This window comes from Haliotis rufescens, unplaced genomic scaffold (assembly GCF_023055435.1).
Source record: "Haliotis rufescens isolate VD_foot unplaced genomic scaffold, xgHalRufe1.0.p SCAF_3, whole genome shotgun sequence".
Taxonomy (NCBI): Eukaryota; Metazoa; Mollusca; class Gastropoda; order Lepetellida; family Haliotidae; genus Haliotis; species Haliotis rufescens.
Genome location: NW_025964001.1, coordinates 53,605,962 through 53,628,646, shown reverse-complemented (window position 1 = coordinate 53,628,646; position 22,685 = coordinate 53,605,962). Strand labels below are relative to the sequence as shown.

At 40.3% G+C, this 22,685-nt stretch overlaps 2 protein-coding genes across 3 annotated transcripts in view; both read left to right on the top strand.

Annotated features, from left to right (window-relative positions):
- Positions 1-9,037: 9,037 nt before the first annotated feature.
- Positions 9,038-11,212, top strand: LOC125384280. Its single transcript, XM_048403071.1, has 4 exons — positions 9,038-9,192; positions 9,730-9,858; positions 10,284-10,419; positions 11,116-11,212. The coding sequence occupies exons 1-4, from the start codon at positions 9,150-9,152 to the stop codon at positions 11,123-11,125; spliced, it is 318 nt and encodes a 105-aa protein (XP_048259028.1). The 5' UTR covers positions 9,038-9,149; the 3' UTR covers positions 11,126-11,212.
- Positions 11,213-19,951: 8,739 nt separating this feature from the next.
- The window catches only part of LOC124141930 (serine protease inhibitor Cvsi-2-like), a 46,350-nt gene continuing 43,616 nt past the window's right edge, over positions 19,952-22,685 (top strand). For both annotated transcript variants that reach the window (XM_048403080.1, XM_048403079.1), the window contains exons 1-2: positions 19,952-20,086; positions 22,515-22,649. In XM_048403080.1, coding sequence (XP_048259037.1) covers positions 20,044-20,086; positions 22,515-22,649 — 178 coding nt within the window. In that variant the 5' untranslated portion in view covers positions 19,952-20,043. The remainder of the gene's footprint in view (positions 20,087-22,514; positions 22,650-22,685) is intronic.

The window sequence follows — 22,685 nt, the reverse complement described above, 5'->3', positions numbered from 1 at the left end:
TCAAACCAGACAACGTTGGTCTTTGACTAATTGTGGCGTAAAAAACACTTATTCATTTATTTGTTTCGGAATTTGAATGTGGAAGTGACTTTATTGGGTAATCAAAAAAGAGACAGCGACCTACAATAGCAATTTCATACGATTTCACTTGTCCACCATCTTGGATGCAAGGCGAAAACATTTCAGCGTGTTTGAATGCCCCCTGCAGAGTTGGACGAACATTCTGCGGTAGCGCGGAGTTGCCCAGAGGCTATCAGCAGTATTTCCTGTCCAGGTTATTTAGGTGTGTTGGGGGGGGGGGGGGGGGGGGGGGGGGGTATAGATGATAGTATTAGCAACAAGTAAGGTCATCTTGAGCGGGACGGTATACGCAGATGGATTAGCATATGAACTTTGATTATCAAAATGAGGATCCACGATGTTCGACCTGGTAGAAGTGTGTAATCAAACCTCACAGCATTGTTTTTTGACTGACTGTGGCGTCAAAACAAACTCATCATTTACTTGAACTGAATGTTCATCTTGATTGTTATGGATACTCACGGAGCCGTTATCCAGTGTACAGGGTGTCATTACATAAAAAATAAAGTAATAATAGGATAACCAGAAAAACGGGGTGTAACACCCAAGCCAATAAGCTTCGCTCAGGAACACCAGAGTAAGTCAGTACAAGATTGAAAACTGCCTCATAATTATGTATGACAGGCTTGTCGGGTATTGCTACATGTATATATGAAAACAAAGTTATTAAAATGAAGAGCAAAACTGACGAAAGTTACCAATAAACGTGTATAAGTTATATCGTCACGGCAAAAATAATAAGTGCTTGTCTTTAGTATTAACATTCAAATACGTTATATCTGTATTAGCGATACTGTCTACGTTCCACCGGTGAGTAAGTCTTACCCTTACTATCTCGTAGTATAAATATTGAAAGAAATTTGTATTTCTGAAGACATCACGATACAGTTTGGATCGGTTTGGGTGGCAGCCTTGATAGCCATAGAATAGGTTCATCTCGGAATCTCCCATTACACTGGGGCTCCTCTTCAATTTTAATTGAGTTACTTGTTTCTTTCAAAACTATACAGCTTTAGAGACTAAGCATTAGTCTGAATAGGCATCACCAGTTTGGAATTGTACGATTCCGAACTTTCACGAGACTGTGTTTATGAATCATTGTCAAATAGTGGTGACATGAAATCTCGGAAACAATACGCGAAATCGCGCATGCTCAGAACGGAAAATTTGGACAAGGCATTAAGTAATCCGCATGCGCAGAACGATTGATTTCAATACTTCCGCTAAGCGCTTCGAGTGCAGCGTCAAACGCGGGCCGGTAATCTAACACGCGAGAACTGACCAATGAAATCTGAGAAGTAGAAATACCGGTAGACGCTGTTGCTTGATTGACAATGTCAATCACAGTTGACAATGTCAATCAAGAAAAAGAGGAGCTATCGTTCTCTCCCAGTAAATTCCGATGTCAAATAACGACGTTATTTGGACGGAAAAACGATGGTTTGAAAACGTCCAAATAACGTCGTTTTTCCGTCCAATGACCATATACGGAAAAAACCGACGTTTTCGTGTTTGCAGTGTTACTTCTTTTTTTCCTGGAAACCACATTGAATATTTGTAATAAGATAATTGGTTTCCAAATACCGAACTTATCTATTATTTCCATTCGTTCCATGGTTTTGCAAACGCAACTGGTTACAGATATATGGCGGTAATTTAAAGCATCTGTATGATCTTGGTGTGGGGACTACAATGGCATTTTGCCACGAGGAAGAAAATTCCCTGACGTCCAAATGTGGTCAAATATACATATAAAACTGTCTCAATACATGATTTAAGGCAAATGCTTCAGTAACTGATGGTGGATATTATCATCACCCGCTGCAGTAAGAGCAGTATGACGCTCATGTAATGGAAATACTTTTAATACATTATAATCTTCACTGTTATTAAATTCTCTCTTTTCTTTTCCCGTTGTTTCTGATATCTCTTAAACTCAGGGACATAATTTGATGATGAAGAATGTTTGGCTGGAGTTTCGCTTAAGTTTATTTGCAATGTCAGATTTATCAGTTATCAATTTCTCAAAGTCTTCAAGATGGGATACGGTCGATTTTTAACCTTTGCGTTTTATTTTTTATGTTCCATACCTTGGACATAGGTCTGCGTGAATTAATTTTGGAGACATAGTTTCTCTAAGATTGGCGCTCATTTGTTCATAATCACGTCGTGCCTTGGCGCTTTCTTCCAACACTTTCTTGCTTGTTTGCAGTCGTTATTACACCATGGTTTACAAATATTTTAGAGGACTTAGGAATTATTTGGTCAGCAATATTATATAGTTGACCCGAAAACAACTAGATGGAATCTGGTAAATATCTGAACTTGTCAGGTTTGAGTTTTTCAGCACATAATATACTCAACAACAAAAGTTCCTGTGACACCAATATTTTAGTGTATATTTCAAACAAGTAAAATTTGGTTTTCAATATTGTAGTACATGTATGGAAACAAGTCACAAAAACGCAACTGCTACAGAAAAGCATGCATTCCATGCAAAAGTTGAATTTTATGCAAGCCCCATGCATTTCACTACCCAAGAATGGGTATAAAAACATGTGCGTTAACGGGAATCCATATGCATTGTTTAGCATCGTGCTGACAACAAACACTCAGAAAAACAACAAAATTACGCAATTATTCAACATTTCGAAATGCCACGCCTGTCCGAAAATGAGCGTCTTCGAGCCATTGGTATGCTTGAAGCAGGGTCGAGTCAACGTTATGCTGCAAGACCATTTAACGTCCACAGAAACGCCATTTGGTGTTTATGGCAACGTTGACAGACGAATGTAGTCAGAGACCATCCTCGGAGTGGCAGACCACGCGTAACCAATAATGGACAAGACAACTGAATTCAAACAACACACCTACGAAATCGATTCCAGCCAGCAACAGTGACTGCAAGAAGCATCCCTGTCCTTCGACGAATATCTTCACAAACCGTACGTCGTCGCCTCAGATGTGCAGGGATTGTCGCCAGAAGACCCGCCAGACGTCCCATTTTGACAGGAAACCACCGTCAAGCACGTCTACAGTGTTGCAGATAGCGTCTACGCTGGACGGCCATGCATTGGGGACAGATTCTATTCACCGACGAGTCTCGTTTTCACCTCAGCCACAGCGATGGACGGATTCGAGTGTACCGACGTCGAGGTGAACGTTACGTCAATCATTGTGTCAGGGAAGAAGATCGGTTCGGGTGCGGCAGCGTTATGGTATGGGGTGGAATTACAGCAAGACAGAGCACCCGTTTGATAGTGGTAGAGGGAAATCTTACTGGACAGCGCTACCGCGACGAGATCATAGGCTCTGTTGTTCTACCGTTTTTGCGTCGTCATGGCTCAAGCATTACCTTTCAACATGACAACGCCCGGCCTCATATTGCTCGACTTGTTCAGGATTCTCTTCAACAAAACAACGTGAATGTCATCCCTTCGCCGGCTCGCTCCCCTGATCTCTCACCAATCGAGCACATGTGGGATGAGATAGATCGGCGCCTTCGACGTCAACCACGTATTCCACAGACACTCCAGGAACTTCGAAACATGCTCCAGCAGATATGGACAGATATCCCACAGGACTTTGTAGGACGCCTGGTCCATTCCATGAGACGAAGATGTGTTGCTTGCATCGCAACCAGAGGTGGACACACACGCTATTGATTTGTAAATTGACATTTTGGCATGTTCACGTTTTTAAATTATTTTCTGAAGTCAGTATGGCAAATTAAACCATTTGAACATTTACAGGAGTCTTTTATCTGTTGCAAACCGAAATTGTTTCAGATTTGGTAAAAAACCATAACTTTGCATAAAATATTATTCAATGACACAGGAACTTTTGTTGTTCAGTATACATACATAGTATGACCTTGTTCAAATGTAAGTTAATCTGAAACTTATTTGAACCAAACAGTTCAAAACAACGCTAACCTTGCCAGACGTTTTCAATGTGCACTGTTTTCCCTTTCAGCTGTTATCTACAGCGAGACCTGCAGGGATCAGAAAGACTGTAACCACGTGACATGTGACAGTTCCTCAAGGTTGGGCTGCTCTCATGGAGAATGTACCTGCCTGACTTCCGCCACTGGTTCCTGCGCTCAAGGTATGATAAAGTTTAGACATAGTGTTTACGATAAGTGGCATTTTTTCTCATAGCTGCTTAGGTAACTAAACATGATTTTCGTCTTATATTTTCTCGAGATGCCAAGTGCATGTTTAAGTGAAATATCACAATGCATAATAAAGAAACAGGTTTGAAGCATATGTACAGCTCTCAATACCTTTTAAGTCTGTGATCAATTGTTACACAAAGAAAGCACCGCCTCCTTGGTCTAGTGGCAGAGCGTTTGCACGGAGGGCGAAGGTCTTCAGCATAGGTTTATCGGGACATATTCTACTCCATACTAGTGTATAAATTCACGATGTATAATTGACGCTATTATTGTTGAAGGGGCACCCAGCAATATTCCAGTATTATATATCACGATCGGATGTAAATAATCGATTGTGGACCAGACAATGGTGATTGACATCACAAGAATCGATCCACGGAATATTGGGACATGCAATCATTCAAGTCACTGAGCCTGACCTCCCGATCCATTTAATCACTTCTTATGACACGCATATGTTTCTGGGACCTATGTGCTTATCTGGAATCTCCACGCGTCAGATTGCCTCTGTTAATAAAAGAGAGGAAGGGCAATGGTGCTGATCCTTGGTGCACTAGCTATTCTTTTCTACTGTGATCTATATTGATTGGAGAATAAAGTGTGTGATCAACTGCGAAAATTCTGGACCAAATGTATCACAAATGTCAACACATGGCGTAACATCCAAACAGGATTAATATGAAAAGATCACTTATAAAGATAATTATAAAATATTTAATTCAATAGATATTTTAAACATGATTCTGATATACGGGGGCTGGTCAAAAAGTGTAAAACCTGACAAAGAAAACCAACAATTATGAAATAGTTTTTTTATAACATACACTTTTCATATCAGGCAATTCATATGTCAGGAACAAGTTTTCTGAAGCCACCCTAAAAAAACCATTCATGGCAGGTCTTCGTTGTCGTCATAGCGCTTTTCACAAAAGTGTTGTTTCAGTTTAGGAAACAGGTAGAAATCACTTGGTGCAAGATCTGGCGAGTATGGAGGGTGAGGAAGCTCTTCGAACCCGCATTGTCTCAATGTCGAGAGGTGTAAAAGGAGGCATTCTCATGAAGTAGTAGAACTCCAGCAGTCAGCATTCCCGCCGCTTTTCTTTGATAGAATGTCTCAGGTAATGGCGCAAATCAGCATAGTGGACACCAGTAATCTTTTTTGACCTTCTCAGTAATCAAACAAGGATCACAACCTTTGCATCACAGAATACAGTTGCCATAACTTTCTTAACTGATCTTGAAGACTTGAATTTCTTTGGTGCCGGAGAAGTGGAATAGTGCCATTCCATGGATTGACGTTTTGACTCGGGATCATAGTGGTAAACCATGTTTAATCACCCGATACTTATATCTTTTGGAATTTGACGAATTCCTTTTCAATTAGCTCTAAATATTTTCTGGCAATGTCAGTTTCTTTAGAATTTATAAACTTTGGCATCCAACGAGCAGATATCTTATTCATCTGTAAATGTTCATAAATAATAGGTCCAATGGATCCATGGCTTAGACCTGTGTCTTCCTCAAGTTCAGCAAAGGTAATACGTCTATCTGACAGTATAAGTTTGTGTATCTCCTTGATTGAATCATCATTGATGGAAATTGAGGGACGTCCAGATTTAGGGTCATCATCAAGGCTTCTTCTCCCAGCCTTTAAACATAGCTGCCCAACGTTTAACAGTGTAATAACGAGGGCTCTTATCACCATACGGTTGTGATGTGCGGTCATGAATATTTTGGAGAGTTCTTTTATCTATATCAAAACCTTGATGACTGCTGGTGCTCGTTCTTTTCCATTTCTGTGTCCATTTGGACCTATATCACGTTCAATTGGCTGTCACTTTTACACAAATGGCCTCGACAGACCATATCCACTTGCAATGAACAACTCAAACAATGTACTACATTGACTAGTTCACTTTCTTATGGACCACAGTTAAAACTTTGTCAGGTTTAGAACTTTTTGACCAGCCTTCGTATATGAAAATGATTTATAGCCACTTTGAAAATTAGATGACAAATGAGAACACACGATATTGAGAACTTTATTGATGAAACACTTCATTCTTGATCATCTAAACGTTTTAGTTCAGGGCATTTTGTCGAAAATGAAAGCAAATGTCATCTGAAGTTAACTGGGAACAACAATATGTGAATGCTGGATTTCATGACAGATAACATCTTTGTGAAATGGGGGGACAAGATATTATGGCATAAAGTAGGCATCCCCACATGTACCAATTGTGCTCTTCCCCTCATTGTTGATTTGTTTCTCTATGAGCTTTTGCAGAATTCCTGCTCGGCTTAGCAACATTGAAACCAATTTAACCAAGAAGATTAACATATGCTTCAGGAATATCGAAGATCTGATACAATTCAATAATGGTCAAAGAGCCACATCCCTTCCTCTGATTTTCCCACCTGTACTATAAATAAAAAGTACCAGTGAAACAGTCTCATCTGTTTCATATGTAGATTTAAAGTGACCCAAAACTATCCTTCAAGACTGTATGACAAGAGGGATCCAATAGTCAACTTTCCCTTTCTGTCGAGCAATATTCAATCAACTACAGCCCATGTCTACATTTCACAAATTTTGAGATCAAGCATGTTCTCTCTATGATGCTTTTTAAAGAGAGTCATATTGCACTTGCTGAAAAGTTGTTTTATCGGGGTTACAACATTCAAGGCCTAAGCAAAGCTTTGAAAAGGTGTTATAGTAGAGAGCATTTCCAATCTTGATGCATCAGTGACAAATAGTGACGCAAAAGGCAATACCATATCTGGACTTGTGTCATATGTTTCCGTTTTTTTAGATGAACAATTGACTTGCCTTTGTATGGGATATGTGACGGGTTCCACCGGTGGTAAAGGATACGCTCAACTTTTCGCGAACAGCGGATATAATCACTTTTTGATGGTGATTCAAAGACACATGCTCATGATATAGTCGGAATCGTACAATCATACTTCTTTTGTCTAATATTTGTTCATAATTTAATTCTTGCCAATCTTGTCTTTAAGTTTTCCGTGTTCTAGTCACACATTTGTTTCCATTTCAGTGGAGGAAAAGAACATTCATCTAATACTTACCGCCACATTTGGTAAACTATGAAGAAGAACCATACATTGTGATTGATTTGTGTTTCCCGAAACCACCGGGTTTTAAAGAAATACAACAGGTTTGGAGTAGGTTAAATGTGGAAAATGTCTGACAAATATGGCATTATGATATATGCGAGTGGGATAACAATCGCTGTTTGGTGATGGAATTTAATTCTAAGTGTTGTTTCTACTAAGATGGGTTTTTGATAATAAGAGCCCACCTGGAAAGATATTCACCAGTTTATACTATCAGCAAAGACAGAAACTTAAAACAAGTTGCTGTCAGCATCGACATTTAAATATTTTGAATTATTTTCTGCATTAATAGCCAGGAAATAAAATCGTCAACGCTAGAGAATAATCACTCTCGTTTATCCCACTAAACAGATACCACTGGGTGTAAAAAGCAAACTAGTGGAATATTTTGATAAAAATGGATCACTGAAATCATGGATGACACCAGGTGTTCGCGAAAAGGACAAGCACGCCCTGCCCTATCAGTAGCATCCGCCACAATTTGCAAAAAAGGTATGTATTTGTTGCCTGACACTGCACAGCCATTCCCCTGTCATGCAATGCGTCATGTAATCAAACCAGACTATCAAGTGAAGGTCAGAAATCCAGTCACACGATAGAGCATTTACAGATTTTGTTGAAACTAAAAAAAATATTTTAATATATTGTTAAAAAAAATTCTTGAATAAAATTCAAAAACATGAAGCAACAATTTCATGTACGCTCTGACATGGACTGAAATATATTATTTATGTTATTATATGCCAAGGATGTCATGTACAACATATTGGACAAACGGAGTGCTTGAGAGACAGAATGGGCGTCCATAAACAGATAAAGGACCCCATGCAAGGTTCATCCCCTTAAGCGCTCAACAAATGCGCAGCAGGAAAAGAAATAGAATTTAAGATATACCCTTTCTGTAAAATGAATACTGCTGATGCCCAGCAGTGTAAAGACAAAAAAATGTTTTCATTAAAAGGTTATATTTTGTATTTATTGTGAAAGTTACCACTGTCATTGTAAAGCCGCTGTCTTATAACTGTAATCGCTTCTCCATGAAGATACAATTGAAGGTGATGAGGTGAAGTGGGCTTTAACGTCGCGTCTAAGATTATTGCACTTATATAGCGAGGTGCATGTACGTGTGTGTGTTTGTGTGGCTGCTTGTACTAGTCCGGACTGATGCCGATTTATAGTGCTAGCTCACTGAGATACCATGCCGCAGTTTAACATGAATACCCAACTCAGACACAGTATACTGACGCCGAGCCGACAAGTCCTTGTTTTAGCCCCTAATGCCGAGCGCCAGACAGGGTAACAAAAAGTACCATCTTTTAACGTCTTTTGGTATGACGCGGCCGGGGATCGAACCTCGGACCTTCCGCTCTCCAGGCGTACGCTCTACCACTAGACCACGGAGGCGGTCAGATACAATTGAAACATGTAGAACGATTCGTGTTATTATTGCGTGACTTTCTTTTTATATATATTTCTTATATATAAAATCGTGTTGTCTATATATTTGTAGGATCATGAACATGACTAGATAGCTATCGTGGGTCATCAGATCCCCACAAATGAACGTGTTATCTACATTTCATGACATGACCGCGCACGGGAACATACGTCTTGCGTGCACCTGCTGTGTGCAGAATCACAACATCGTGACTGGCTGACAGGGTTGGTGTTGGTATCATTTGAAACAGAAAGTATATAAGAGGATCAACCAAATGAAGACTTTACTTTCAAAGCTTTTCGCTTAACTCCAGACATGAAAGTAACACTGGTTCTCGTCATTGTCAGCACCATTATTGGTGAGTTGAAGGTACTGACGGCTTTAATAGTTTAGTTAGTGTCTACGTTAGCCGATGAGATTTGTTATGTACATGTATTTTTTATAATGATAATAGTTCATATTATTCATAGATAATATTATTTATTTGCATTGCGCCTTTTTCCATGCTGGATATCAATGCGTTCTATTATGCCTCCGGGAAATGAATCCGTGTGCACTACATTTCAGCTCCCTGGGCAATATATAATCTGATCTGCCTATGAGGCACTAGAAGACCAATAGTGTCATAACCACCTCACCGGAAGGGTAACCCAATCACTGTTGAGTGAACAGAGGCATGTTTCGAACAAAGGCACTTGCCTTTGGAAAACACCACCTGTACTACTTGGGCTACAGTGTTGGGCAGGTCCAAGAAACTCTTAGGAAACAAGGCTGCCAAACACGCTCAGCCATCCAATTGCTTTCTTCCACAAACTGTGCTTAAAGCCTTGACCTGTGACCTCCAAACAGGATCACGTGCCCCAACTTCTAATGAGATATTGTTTCTTTCGTTCAGCTGTGATCGACAGCGAGCCCTGCAGGGATGACAACGACTGTATTCACACGGTATGTGATAGTACCGGAAGGCTTGCCTGCTCTCATGACATATGTACCTGTCTGGTTGCAGCCAATAGCTGCGTCACAGGTAAGTCAGTTTACAAAATAGTGACCATAATAACTGCAGGCAACATATTTCATATGTGAACGTTTTTTTTTGGCATCTGGAAAGGTTCTCCTACAAGAAAAGGTGGTGACTATAAGTCAATAAACAAATTGGGTTTCACGCCGCTGATATTATTTTTTAGACAAATGTAGAAGGAACGACAAATATGATACAGAACTAAGATGATTACCATTTTGTTGAAACCATTGGCAATACAAAAAAACAATCATGACGAATCTGTGATTCAAACCCACTACTAACGTAGCGTCAGCAAAACCCTGGCACAAAACTGCAAATAAGACATGCCCTTTAAATACAAGCCTGCATCAAATGAATGATGGAATCTAGTTCAAACCTCTGACAAATGTTTTTGTCCTGTGTTGTTAAGAAGGAGGTTTATATTTCAGAAACTTGCAGAGACCGCCCTGACTGCGACAGCTGCATTTGTAGAGACACCCATATCGAACGCCACTGCTTCGACGGCCGCTGCCTATGTGGACGTCAGGCACCTGTCGGCCCTGGTGGACCTGGTGGACCTGGCGTGTAAGTAACCATAGTTACCGCCGGAGGTTGTGAGGCATAGTTTTGGTTGATACACTTGAATCAGTTTTACGTTTCATTGACTTTTTAATTACTGTCGAAAGAAAGTTGATGAATTTGTTTGCTTTTTATGCTTGTTTGGTTTTATGTCAGGGGCAAATGTCTAAATTTAGCCTGAATGTGATTTGGGACGTCAACGCTTTGATGGTGTTGGTTCAGAATGTTGGTGAAACACAATATTAGGAATATGATTTTAGTCGTGTATATATTTGTAAAACATACATAGTCGTCTTTGTATGGCATGTATATTTAAATCATTCGACATATAGAAACACTCTATCAGTCCTGTTTGTTTGTTTGTTGTTTAACGCGCACTCAGCAATAGTCCAGCTATACGACGGCGGTTTATAGCAGTCCTATGCTATGTGTTTGGATATGTGGTAAATAATGTAAATGTAAAACGTCGACGTTTAGCAATCAGTGTTGATCATCTACCTAAACAGATTTCATTGGGCGTAAAAGGCAAAATTGCAGTGAAAATTATATGAATGGATCACTGAAAATCAATGATGACACCAGGGGTTCGTTCCGCAAAGCGATTGCCATCCACATCCATATTATAGTTCTTACTCCAATTCAATTTCTTACTAAATATTCAAGTATGAAAATGCCACTTTTCATCTACCTTTTTAATTTCAGAGGTAAATAAATCCTGAAAGGAGGGAAACCCATGGAAATTATTCCTACCTTGTTGGATACACACATGTACACATGTGAAATAAACCTACTACTACCATTTACTGGTTTGTTTTGATGCTGAATATGTTTACTCTTATTGAATTGATGCTTTACCTGCTTATACCTATGGAGAACATCCTGTGGTTATTCCGTGTTTCTAGCCTATCCTCGTCAGATCAAGATACAATGTTCGTATCTGGATTGGCTAGATTTACGTGACGTCGCTTTTCATACAGTCGCGACACTCAAAGGGACTACATGAATTGGGTGGACAGGCCCGGTGGATTAGTTGATTGATCAACCGATGATCTGTCTGCTTCATACTCGACACATGCCCCAATGGTGTAAACCTTCGATTGGTTGGTTGGTTTGTTGTTTAACACCGCACTCAGCATTATACCAGGTGTATGACGGCGGTCTGTAAATAATCGAGTCTGGACCAGACAATCCAGTGATTAACATCATGAGCATCGATCCACGCATTTGGGATCGATGACCTGCATCAAGTCAGGAAGCCTGATCAACCGATCCCGTTAGTCGCCTTTTACGACAAGCATAGTCACCTTTTTACGGCAAGCATGGTTTGCTGAAGACCCCGGAATCTTCACGGGACTGAAAACCTTAGTGACAACATTGCTGGGATACAAAAGATCGATTTAATAAACCTTTGCGTTTCGAAAATATTGTAAATAAAAGCGACAGAGGACAATTCCTTAATCAGTGGAAATCTCTATTTAAAGTTTTCAACTAAATCATAAGGTTGTGTTTACGAGTAAAGTATAGTGCAGCCGTTTCGTGAAAAATTGTGTACTTTGTGGTGAAAACATGAAACTTAGTACAGTCGGAGGTGATGACATTCCAAATAGTTAAATATATGGGGCCACCCAAAAAATCCAACATGGCCGCCTTAGAGTGAGTGAGTGAGTGAGTTGGGTTTAACGCCGCTTTTAACATTATTCCAGTTATATCACGGCGTGTCAGCTTAATGTTGGAGGAAAGCCCGAAGTGATGCAGGTCTCAGACGTTTACCATTTCTGTGAAACCCACGAGCACGGGTATGGTGCTGACAAACCTAGAAACATAATCAGGGCGAACCGGGATTCGAATAAAAAATCATAGGTTTCTGGCGTGCCCAAGGGACGCAACTCTGCACAGCCCCTTAGACGACTGGGCCACGCATGCCCCCTCAAGTGACACAGCTTACGGACTATGGCTTCAAACAACATTCTCCACTCCGTCTGGAATATGCATAGTAGAAGTAACCCAGTGAATCAGAGAGACTTCAATAACTCGAAGTCGAACACACATCGAGTTACGCGTAGCACCGAGGGTGAGTGAGTGAGTGAGTGAGTGAGTGAGTGAGTGAGTGAGTGAGTGAGTGAGTGAGTGAGTGAGTGAGTGAGTTTAACGTTGTAACGGCATTATATGGGCCAAATAGCAATGCTGTAGTACCGAGAAAAAAAGAATCAAAGAGCCAATAACGATTCTACAGGGGTCAAATAGGGGAAAGTTGTCTCAAACGGTATATCGAGACAATGGATTCGAGTTAAGAGGTTTCGTCGTATTGTAAAATAAGAGTTTGTCCAGTAGTGTGCACAGCGCCTCACGTTGGCTGGTGAAGCAAGCAGAGACGAGGCAGGTGCACTCGTCATTGACGCATGATAGCTGGTAGTTGGTGTCGCTCTTCTCTCGGGAGCAGGTGCTGGCGTCACTGCCGCTGCACCGCTCGCTGCTGACGACCCCTGGGAAATTAAGACAAAATATGTATTCATGAAAAGGTATCTCATTTATTGATTAGAATGAGGTTTAACGTCGTGTTCAAAATTATTTACTTAGATTGCGATGTGCATGTGTGTGTTTGTGTTTTTTTGTACCTATCGAATTTGTTTCAATAACCAAAAAAAACAAACAACAACAAAAAAGCTCCACTGTCGATCGATAGGAGAAGAGAAATAAATATTTACTTTGAACGCTTCGATTCTTAATTTCACTGTAATATCTCACTGTTAAGAAATTGCTTTAAAATATGTTTCTTTGCAATATTATAATTTATTTTTCAACTGCTTACAAATAGTTTCGAAAATGTTTCGAAACTTTCGTGGATGATATCCGGGTTTCACTTAAATATACAGACTTGACGCTTATTTAATTGCAAATTCAAATTCGTTCGTGAATATAACAGGTTCTTTAATAAAATACACGTTTATCAAAGGACAGGTTACTTTCCTGTTTTGCAGTGTTTGTTATCTGTCGCATGAAGACCTTGATAAAGTCTACACGTCATCAACTTTCACACAGAGGTCACGTTGAGGTCAAGTATCGTGATTATAAAGAAAACCTTTCGTATACCACACACATCACCCTTTAGGCATAACACGTAATTGAAACACTTTACTGTGACAATTATATGCTTCGAACAGGAAAATCCCGATGTTCCAATGCAATGATATTCAACTGACTTAAACCTTAAAGAATATTAATCAGCAAATGGGATTTATTGAAACAAATGATTTCTTTTTTCTGTGGAATTCCTGTTTGGTGAGGGAATGATTGAGTGAGTTAGTTCTTTTTTCAATGTTCCAGTTATGGAGACACCAGATAGCTTCACACTTTTTTTACCATATGGGGAATCGAACCTGAGCCTTTGGTGTGACGAGCGATCACAAGATTACGAAATTTATTCTTCATTTTGTTTTACTTTTTGGGGTGTAAGGTATTCAATGTGGATGATTGTACTTATTCATACTTCTAAAATCTTAAGTTACTTACCGAAAGCGAGGATAACAGACACTCCGAGCACAAGGAACTTCATGGCTGTTGAGATAACTCCGCTATGTCAGCTGACGTCACCGTGGCATGCCCCAGGCGACCCTGTCTTATCATACCAGATCAGAATGTGGTATTTAAAGAAATAGATACAAAAAATATTTTAAGTTTGCTCGTGTAAAGGGTATGTTGGGATGGTATGTCCTTTAAGGCCGTCAATCTTGTGTGAGTCACATTAGTGAATAATCCTTGATTGTGTCAGTCGTTGACACCTGAGCAGATGGACTATGCTGTGACCTCATGTTTGAGGTCATATAACATGTACACTGTAATGTATCACCGACGCAAATCGTTGGGTCACCGTGGACGGTGTTTTAATAGTAGTATAAGCGTTCTTTCGGCACACGGAAAATCACGTTTCAATTCCAAAGATGGATGGACAAAACCAATGATTAATATTATGAACAATCTCCCAAGCCGCCAGTATACAGTGGCATCGTGACCACCCAATCCACATAGTCACCGCTTACGACGCAGCATACGACACCATGGGATCGCCACCGTCCGTATCTGTATAAACAAGGCTAATACATTCATCAAAGTCATTTCACATCATCAGCCATTATTAACATATGATAAACATACATCCAGCCTGTGGTTTCCATTAATACTTTGACCTCCTTCATCGTCTAGCAGAAAACGGAAAGTCGGTGGATCGGTCCCGACTGTGTCAAACCACAAAAATGGTACTTGTTGTTACCCTGCCTTGTGTGCATGCACGTCATTATGTAAGTGTGAAACTCCTGAAGGCATTATTAAATCCCATTTCACCTTACCCCACCCATTTATTCTGTATTATGCTCGTGGGTCTTTTGACATCTTTTTTGTCACTAAATCCCTTTGAAATGCTGAAAGTGAGTGAGTGAGTTGGGTTTAACGCCGCTTTGAACAGTATTCGTGTTATATCCCAGCCTAATGCGGAAGGAATGTCCAACAAACAGTTATTGTGTTAAAACTTTCGGCCTTCGGGTTTCCGCTCCTATGATTACTTTCTCAACAAAGCCAGAGGGGGATGTATTATCTGACTTATGATCCGAAAGAAAGATCTGAACAACACTTATCATCAATTTTATGTTCCACTATTTATGAACCATTATAGGAAACGGACGTAAAATATCCCTTGCTGGTGTACATGAACCTGGAAAAGAGGTTCTTTAAAAGAATTGCGGTTTATCAGCGTCTCTGTAGCTTAATGGTTCACTCAATAGGCGACACGTACGACGTTTGCATGTTAGATCCCACTTAAATAGAAGTAAAATCATTCCGCACATTTACTCAAGTTAGCGCTGCAATGTGTGTTATGTAGATTGTGTTCAAATGCAAAATACATTGTATATTTCCAACGAGGTACATTCTGAAGAAACACCACAAAAGTATCAATGGCAAACCCATGTCCGATGGTCTTCAGGAGGGAAAACCTACAAAGTGGGTTTGACATGTTGTGAAGAGACTTGACAACCAACAAGAGAATAAACCTGTCGTAGGGTTATAATGCAGGTTAAACCAGACGGGCTTGTAACTTTATAATGGGCAGCAAGATATAGAGCGGGTGGGGCAGTACTCGGACACTTAACGTTCCTAACGGCATGCAAGTTGAACCAAAGAACCTATTGACTTTCTTTCATCGTATATGTGAAGGGAGGTAACTGCTGTGGTGATTATACTCGGTAGTGGTTGTGTTCGTGCGCTTGTTTCAGCAAATTCTTATGATATTTACTCGACGACTACTTCGGTAATCGGACGCCTGCGGTTGAAGTCGGACACCCTTGCGGCAGTACCTGGACACTTTAAGAATTTTTTAAAAATGTCTTAACCGAATATGACATAATTACAATTGTGTTTTTTTCATTGTGTCAATGAGAACATCAAAATAATAGCAACATAAATACAACTTCATTGGCTTATCTTCTCATTTTGGCATCACTGTACACAGATACATGTTTTTTTTTATACTGACATTAGTTTTCTTCTCAGTCACTAAACCCAAACGCTGTCACCATCGAATCCTGTTTCATTCAGTCTTTCTATTATTTTGAATAAAGTACGACGTTGTGGCTTGATACGCAATAAATAAAAACAGTCTAGTTTTGGGCCCCCACCCCTAACAGGCCCGCTGTGAGTAATTCTACCAGGAAAGAACGGTGTCACATTTAAAACGCAACCTTCCGTCATCAAAGGAGTGAGTACTCCTGACAACTGTAAGGGAACTCTGTCGACGACACGGCCAAGTATGTCCCGTTAAACCTGTCTATTGGGTGGGGGCCGGACTTCCAGATCTAAACTACGGAAATGTATGTCAGCTTCATCGGGAATACTACTTTTGAGAGCGTTTGCGTCATAGATGTTTTCTGGTTCGTGATTCATCTTCAGTGCCATAAATGGTAACGGCTTCACATGATACACATGGTACCTATGAAGAAAGAAAATATAATATGAGATGTGGCAACATTCGCTGAATAATCTTCCGTTGTTAATTAGGTGCAAAGTCTATCATTAACCTGGTACTTCATAGTTGTCATATATTTCCCAAAAACGTATACTCATAGAAATAAACCAGTACATCAAATGAATATAGTTTCATATTTAATATTACCCAGTTATTGACGAAAATATTGCGATGGGTTTCGTGCTATGGTGATAGCTGACAGCATTGGTGTTTATACCCCACCCAGGTGGTCCAGAGTATACATGAATCTCGTGGAAAAGGGCGTCAAAGGGATATTCCATTTTTCTGTTAAAATATGAAAAATATGTTCATTTTTTGTACATTTTAATGTGAATGAACACTGAGTTCACTTCTTTAAAAAAAGCAAACTGTGCCAACAATAACATTCACATTGCAGGGAAACGGGTTTTTTTTCCTCTCAGCTACAAGTGTCACACGTGAAGGGAAGGTCGGCGAGTTGTTGATGTGTTAATGTCTGGTATCCCAGGCAATTCTTGTGGAACCATTTGGTACAATTAAGACATCCCACCCAGTCATCATTTGCCGCCAAATCCCGACCCAAACAAAGGTGACAAAAATCCCGGAGGGTATCATCGGAAAAATCGTCGTCGTCGTCGTATTCGTCGTCATCCATGGAGGGAATCTCGGATTCAGAGAGATCTTCGTCACTGTCTAGTGTTGCTTTTCGTTTCTCTTCAATTTGTTTTAAGAGTTTGTATGCCTTTTTCTCGTCTTCTTGCCTTCTCTTTTGCACACGCTTTTCTTCCCGTTCTTTTTCTCTTAGGGCTTTCCGGGCTGCTTTCTCTTCTTCTCGTTTAAGCTTTATTTCCTCTCTCATTCGCTTTCTGCTTTCTTTCATCTGTTTCTCTTCCTCTGCCTTTCTCTTCTTTTCAAGGAGAAGTTCCCTGATGTCTTCTCCTGAGGCAGATTTGGGCAACACTGTAGGTTTATACTTTTGGGTACGGCTCCGTACTTTAGGGAGAACTAAATATTTGTCAAATGCGTCACTGGAAGATGTGTGGGTTGTGGCTGATGTAGAATGTAAGGCTAGGTGTGAAGTGTCTGTTTGGGGTGTTGTGCTATGTGTAGTTTGTGATTTTACTGGTGCATGAGGGTCTGTATGGGGTGATGGCAGAGTTGTTTGTACGACTGGTGAGGATGCATATTCTGGTGATGTTAGTGTAGCGGAAGGTTGGGATAGGGTGTCTGCTGGGGGTGCAAATGTGAATGTTCTGACTGTGGATGGGGTTACAGGGGTTGACTGAAGGACTGGTTTCCATGGTTCAAAGATGGTGCTGGGTTTTAATTTCTGATTATCGGTAACTTTATCAGGATTGAGCGGAAACAGCCCTGATTCGAGGAAACCCCTCTTTGCATTTTCTGTTGTAGCTGCCCTTACCAAAGCAGTTTTAAATATACTGGCAAAGGTGTAACACATTCCTAACACATTCCCCGATGTTTGAAATCTGAAAATCTCGGACAGATTGGCGCCATGCATGTTTGAGTGGACTGAACAAGCTCAGGTCCAATGGCTGCATAACATGTGATGCGTGTGATGGGAGGCAGTACAGGACGATGTTGTTCTCCACACAAACAGTGCACGCTTCAAGGGTCAGGTGCGTTGAATGACCGTCTAGAAACAGAATTATTGGTTTCTTGATTGCCTGTTTATCGACATGAGGAATGAAACAAGTTTTAAGCCAAGAAACAAATAGTTCTGCGTCCATCCAGCCATTCTCGGTTCGCCCTAGAACCGCCTCCTGAAAACAATCTAGGGGGTTGTATTTGAACCTGCTACCGGGAAAGACGATCATGGGGGGAGTGTAGTCACCTGAAGCACTTGCACAAGCAAGAACTGTTATCTGGACCTTGTCTGAGGCCGACGAGTTATAAACTGTCTGGGGTCCTCGTTCGGCCACAACCCTACCACGCTTTGGACACATGGGGAAACCCGGCTCATCAGCATTATACAGCCTTGATGGGTCATGTAAGATGTCTGAATCAGTTTTGTCAGCGATGTTGGTTGTGAAGGTATCAAACCAATCAGCAATTTTTTTGTTGTGATACCATAGCAAGTTCTTTTGAAAGTTGTGTTGGTGTTCTTACTGATATTGTAGGGTTTCGTTTTAAGAAAGCCCTAAACCAATCCCCACCAGGTCCGTCATCAGTAAAAGGATTCTCCCTACCATCTAATTTGATTATTTTCTGGACCGTGTCTAACAGTTCGTCCCTTGTCCGGCCGTACCCTATACTCGACATGTGTATAGCCCAATCTGAAAGATGTCTTTCCTCGTCTTGTGATAAAATGGGTGAAGGACCTTTGCGGTAAACAAGAGGTACTTTATTGGAGAGTTTGTCATGAAGAGTACTTTTGGGTATACTGAAGCGACGGCAGCTTTGCGTGCAGACATCTGCTTGGCGTTAACAGCATCCATAGCCCGCTTTAAGTTTTCATATGAATAGGCAGGCTTTCCTCCTCGAACGCTCATTTTAGCAAATCTACACAGACGGTCCTACAATATAATTAGAACTAGTCAATGGAACTATCATATCCATATACTGAAGAATAACGAGAATGTTACTGATACGTAATACCTTCTGTTATCAGATTAGAATGAATGAGGGTCCTGATGGGTGACACGTAAAAAACGTTCAGTTTTTATGATTGATAAACGACACTTAGATAACGTCTTTTTATGAGATTGACAGTTACTGAATATTTACACTAAACACATGCAACTGACATACTGTACGTATTAACCCCCTGAATAACACCCCCAAAGACAAAGTCACGTGCACCACACCACCCCCATCCCCAATTAGAACCCTCTTAAAGTATGTCACTCGCGATCGAAAAACACCTATTGTTTTCATTTTGCATTTTCTTAAAAGCTTTTTTCAATTATTTTTATTTAAAAAATTTCTAATATGTAATTCCAAATTTTATTTGTCGACTGTCCGAGTACTGCATTCCCACGTAATTTCTCCGAGATAGTAGTCGGACACAGCTTAATTTGGTTATTTTTAGAATTTTTGCGCCAAACGTTTCCATGTTGGCATGGTCGATTCACAAGAAGTCGCCAAAAACAGAAAAACAGACCAGAAACTAGTCGTGCGGAAGCTATAACCTTATGATCAGAAACTGCAATGCATTGCCAAAACGCAACAAAATGCGTGGGCGGCATAGTCACGTGGGAAAACATGTACACGAGCTTTTATCGTGAGTGTTACCAGTAGCAGACGAATCTTTTCTGACGTCAGGGAGGAAGAGGAAGAAGCCTGCGTGAAAATTATGCGCATCAGTACGTTTGTTTATTGTGTACACGTGTTAATTTGCTGGGTGTCAGAGTACTGCCACTGTCCGAGTACTGCCCCACCCGCAGAAAACCCATCTCAAAAACTTCTTTAATACGTCTCTTTTAGAAATAAACTTCATCGTGTCTTCAACTCAGAAAAACATTAACACACAATGGGCAGATAACTGTGTATATCTCTGCTTACCTATTTGACCAGCTGTCCAGATAGCTGTCATTCCCATTTATAGAACTGCCCCAGTTTCTCTGCCCTACCTTCACTTGCAGCACTAAGTCTCCACACAGTAGCTTGAAGCTGAAACCATGAGGTGTCTTATTATCGCAGCCCTTGGTCTGGCTACTTTAGGTAGGCCTTCATTTTTACTTTAAAATAACGATAAACTAACTGTATCTTCATTTTCAGTAAATGTTTACAAACAATTTTCTGGAAATTGTACTGGTAGAGCAGCACATGCTAATCCTTTTCGCGAACACCCGGTGTTATCACTGGTGTTCAATTATCCATTCATATAAATGTCACCACTGTTTTGCTTTGTACTTGCTATGGCATCTGTTTCGGAATGGATATTCTCTATTGTTGGTCTGTTATCTATCTACCGAAGTACAGCCGAAAAAAACGGTTAAATATTTCCTTGTAGCTATCTATATGACTATCTACGTAGCTATTTATAATTACTTAACATTAACTTTCTCAAGCACCAGTGTCAGTGATTAGAAGTGAAATTAAAATAGTTATAATGGATGGCGAAATGCCATACAAATATTACGAAACATTACATTACATTACATTTTGTGTCGACAATGCACCTTGTTTGAATAGACATGTGAGGGTCCATTGAGAACATTTTCTGACAATCAGCGTTACCCGCTAATTATGAGAAGGAATAGGTACACGTTTTTTACAATATTATGAAGTTTGTACCACTACAACAGTAAAGCCATGCATGTGTCTGAACCAGTATTACAAAAGTAGAGTAAACTACGGTTATAACGAACTAAACTTAGTGGTCCCTTTGAGTTCGTTATAACCGTAGTTCGTTAAAATCATATATACAGCATATATATAGCAAATGTTTGGACAAAAAATACGTTCGTTATATCCGTCAGTTCGTTATAAGCGTGTTCGTTATAAACGTATATTTATACAGTATTATATTAATAGCAATAGTGCTTAACCATTGTTATACCATTGTATCAGTACAGTGCCCCTGTAGTCACCCCTATTGGCTATGATGTTGGGGAACGGCGTACTGTCTTATACCACCCAGGGAACATTCAGTTTGCGAAAACAGTATGAGAAATTTGATAAACCGTTTGCAATGAATATCTAACCAATATTTCGGCCGACAATGTTGTGTTTCAAACTCGATTTTGACATGTGAATGGTTGTCAAACGTATGTTGGTTGCTTTCAGTCAATCAGATACTGCGTAGTATTCATATGGCTTTTACGCTACAAAATGGCGTCAACCTTTGAAAGGAATGAAGAGGGACTATGTATCAACAACACGCCTTTGTAGTGTGAAAATACAAGTTGACAATCTGTGTTCTTCTGTTGTCCGATTGAAGCCGCCTATACAATAAAGTCACATTGCAAGTTGTAGCAGGATCACGAGGGATTTATTCTGCCTCTAAGAAATCCACGTGCAGCCTTTTTTTGCCCTTGGCGGGGTATAAGATATTTATTCCCCGCTTAGAAAGTTATTACCCCGCAAGGTGGGTTACACAGTATTTTATCAAGATCATGTGGACCAATCACATCCTCATCACTCTGACATGGAGGTATGATAAGTGGTTTTATGCGTTCCGCGTTAGCCACGCTCGAGGTATAAAACTTGACACGAGACGCATAAAACCACAAACGCCCTCGTGATACTGCTACAACGAATATGCCTCACCGACATGTTTTAATAGGACATTGTGAAAGGATAAAACCAAACTCAAAATTGATAGAAAACAGCTGTTCGATTGCTGTGCCAGGTGACTTTCATTGACTCTGTTGTAGATTCCAAAATTGAAACAATATATTAACCTAGAAATCTGTACGTAAAGGAACTTAGTGTGAAACCAACAAACAACCAACAAGCGGTGTACAATCAACAAATGTACTATAACATAAACTAGGTTTACACATCAAAACAATTACTGCACAGCAATTACATTGGCAGAACACAATAGGGCGGTAGTACAATACTCACTGACAGTATATAATATGATGGCAGTGGTCAGTATCAAATGCAAAAATACAGTCGTGATAGCACAAGTCAGTGATAATACATATATATACCCAGCAGTGACGGTGGTGAAGCTTCCATTATGGGTTAGGATGATGAGCGATCCTCACTTGGAAGCTGATTTTGATATGATGAAATTGCATGAACAGTATTTTCCATAACATACTAACACCGTCCTGGGTATACCGGACTGGAAGTTTACACACCACAAAGGCATCTAACTTCCTGACGGCTGATCACTGTCTAAACACAATGCAATGAGCGTCTACGGAATCTCAACAGAAACAATGTCACACATTTCCAATCATTGTTAAACAATAAATACACTGTCATATTCGGAAATAGCGAGGTATACGGGATTGATTCCTCCTCTCAGAAATCCACATGTCTTCTCTTGTTCGTGGCGGGATATGAGGGATGTATTCCCCCGATAAAGAAATTGTTTCCCTCCAATGTGGGATACATAGTATTTTATCACTATCACGTGAACCAATCAGATCTCATCATTCTGACATGGGGGTATGATAAATGTTTTTTGTAGCCCTGGTTGATGCCGAGGGATGCCAAGGCCATGATACCAGCACCTGCAGGCATGAAAGCTGCGACGCCCTCTCGACCTTGACTTGTGTGAGGGGAACCTGCACGTGCCTGGTGTCCAGCTGTGGAACCCATCCAGGTATAGTGATTAACATCGTCTTTGTGATTAATATCT

Coding starts and splice junctions, on each gene's coding strand:
- LOC125384280 (XM_048403071.1), top strand. CDS start 9,150: ATGAAAGTAACACTGGTTCTCGTCATTGTCAGCACCATTATTG. Junction 9,193..9,729: donor CATTGTCAGCACCATTATTG/GTGAGTTGAAGG, acceptor TCTTTCGTTCAG/CTGTGATCGACAGCGAGCCC. Junction 9,859..10,283: donor AGCCAATAGCTGCGTCACAG/GTAAGTCAGTTT, acceptor TTTATATTTCAG/AAACTTGCAGAGACCGCCCT.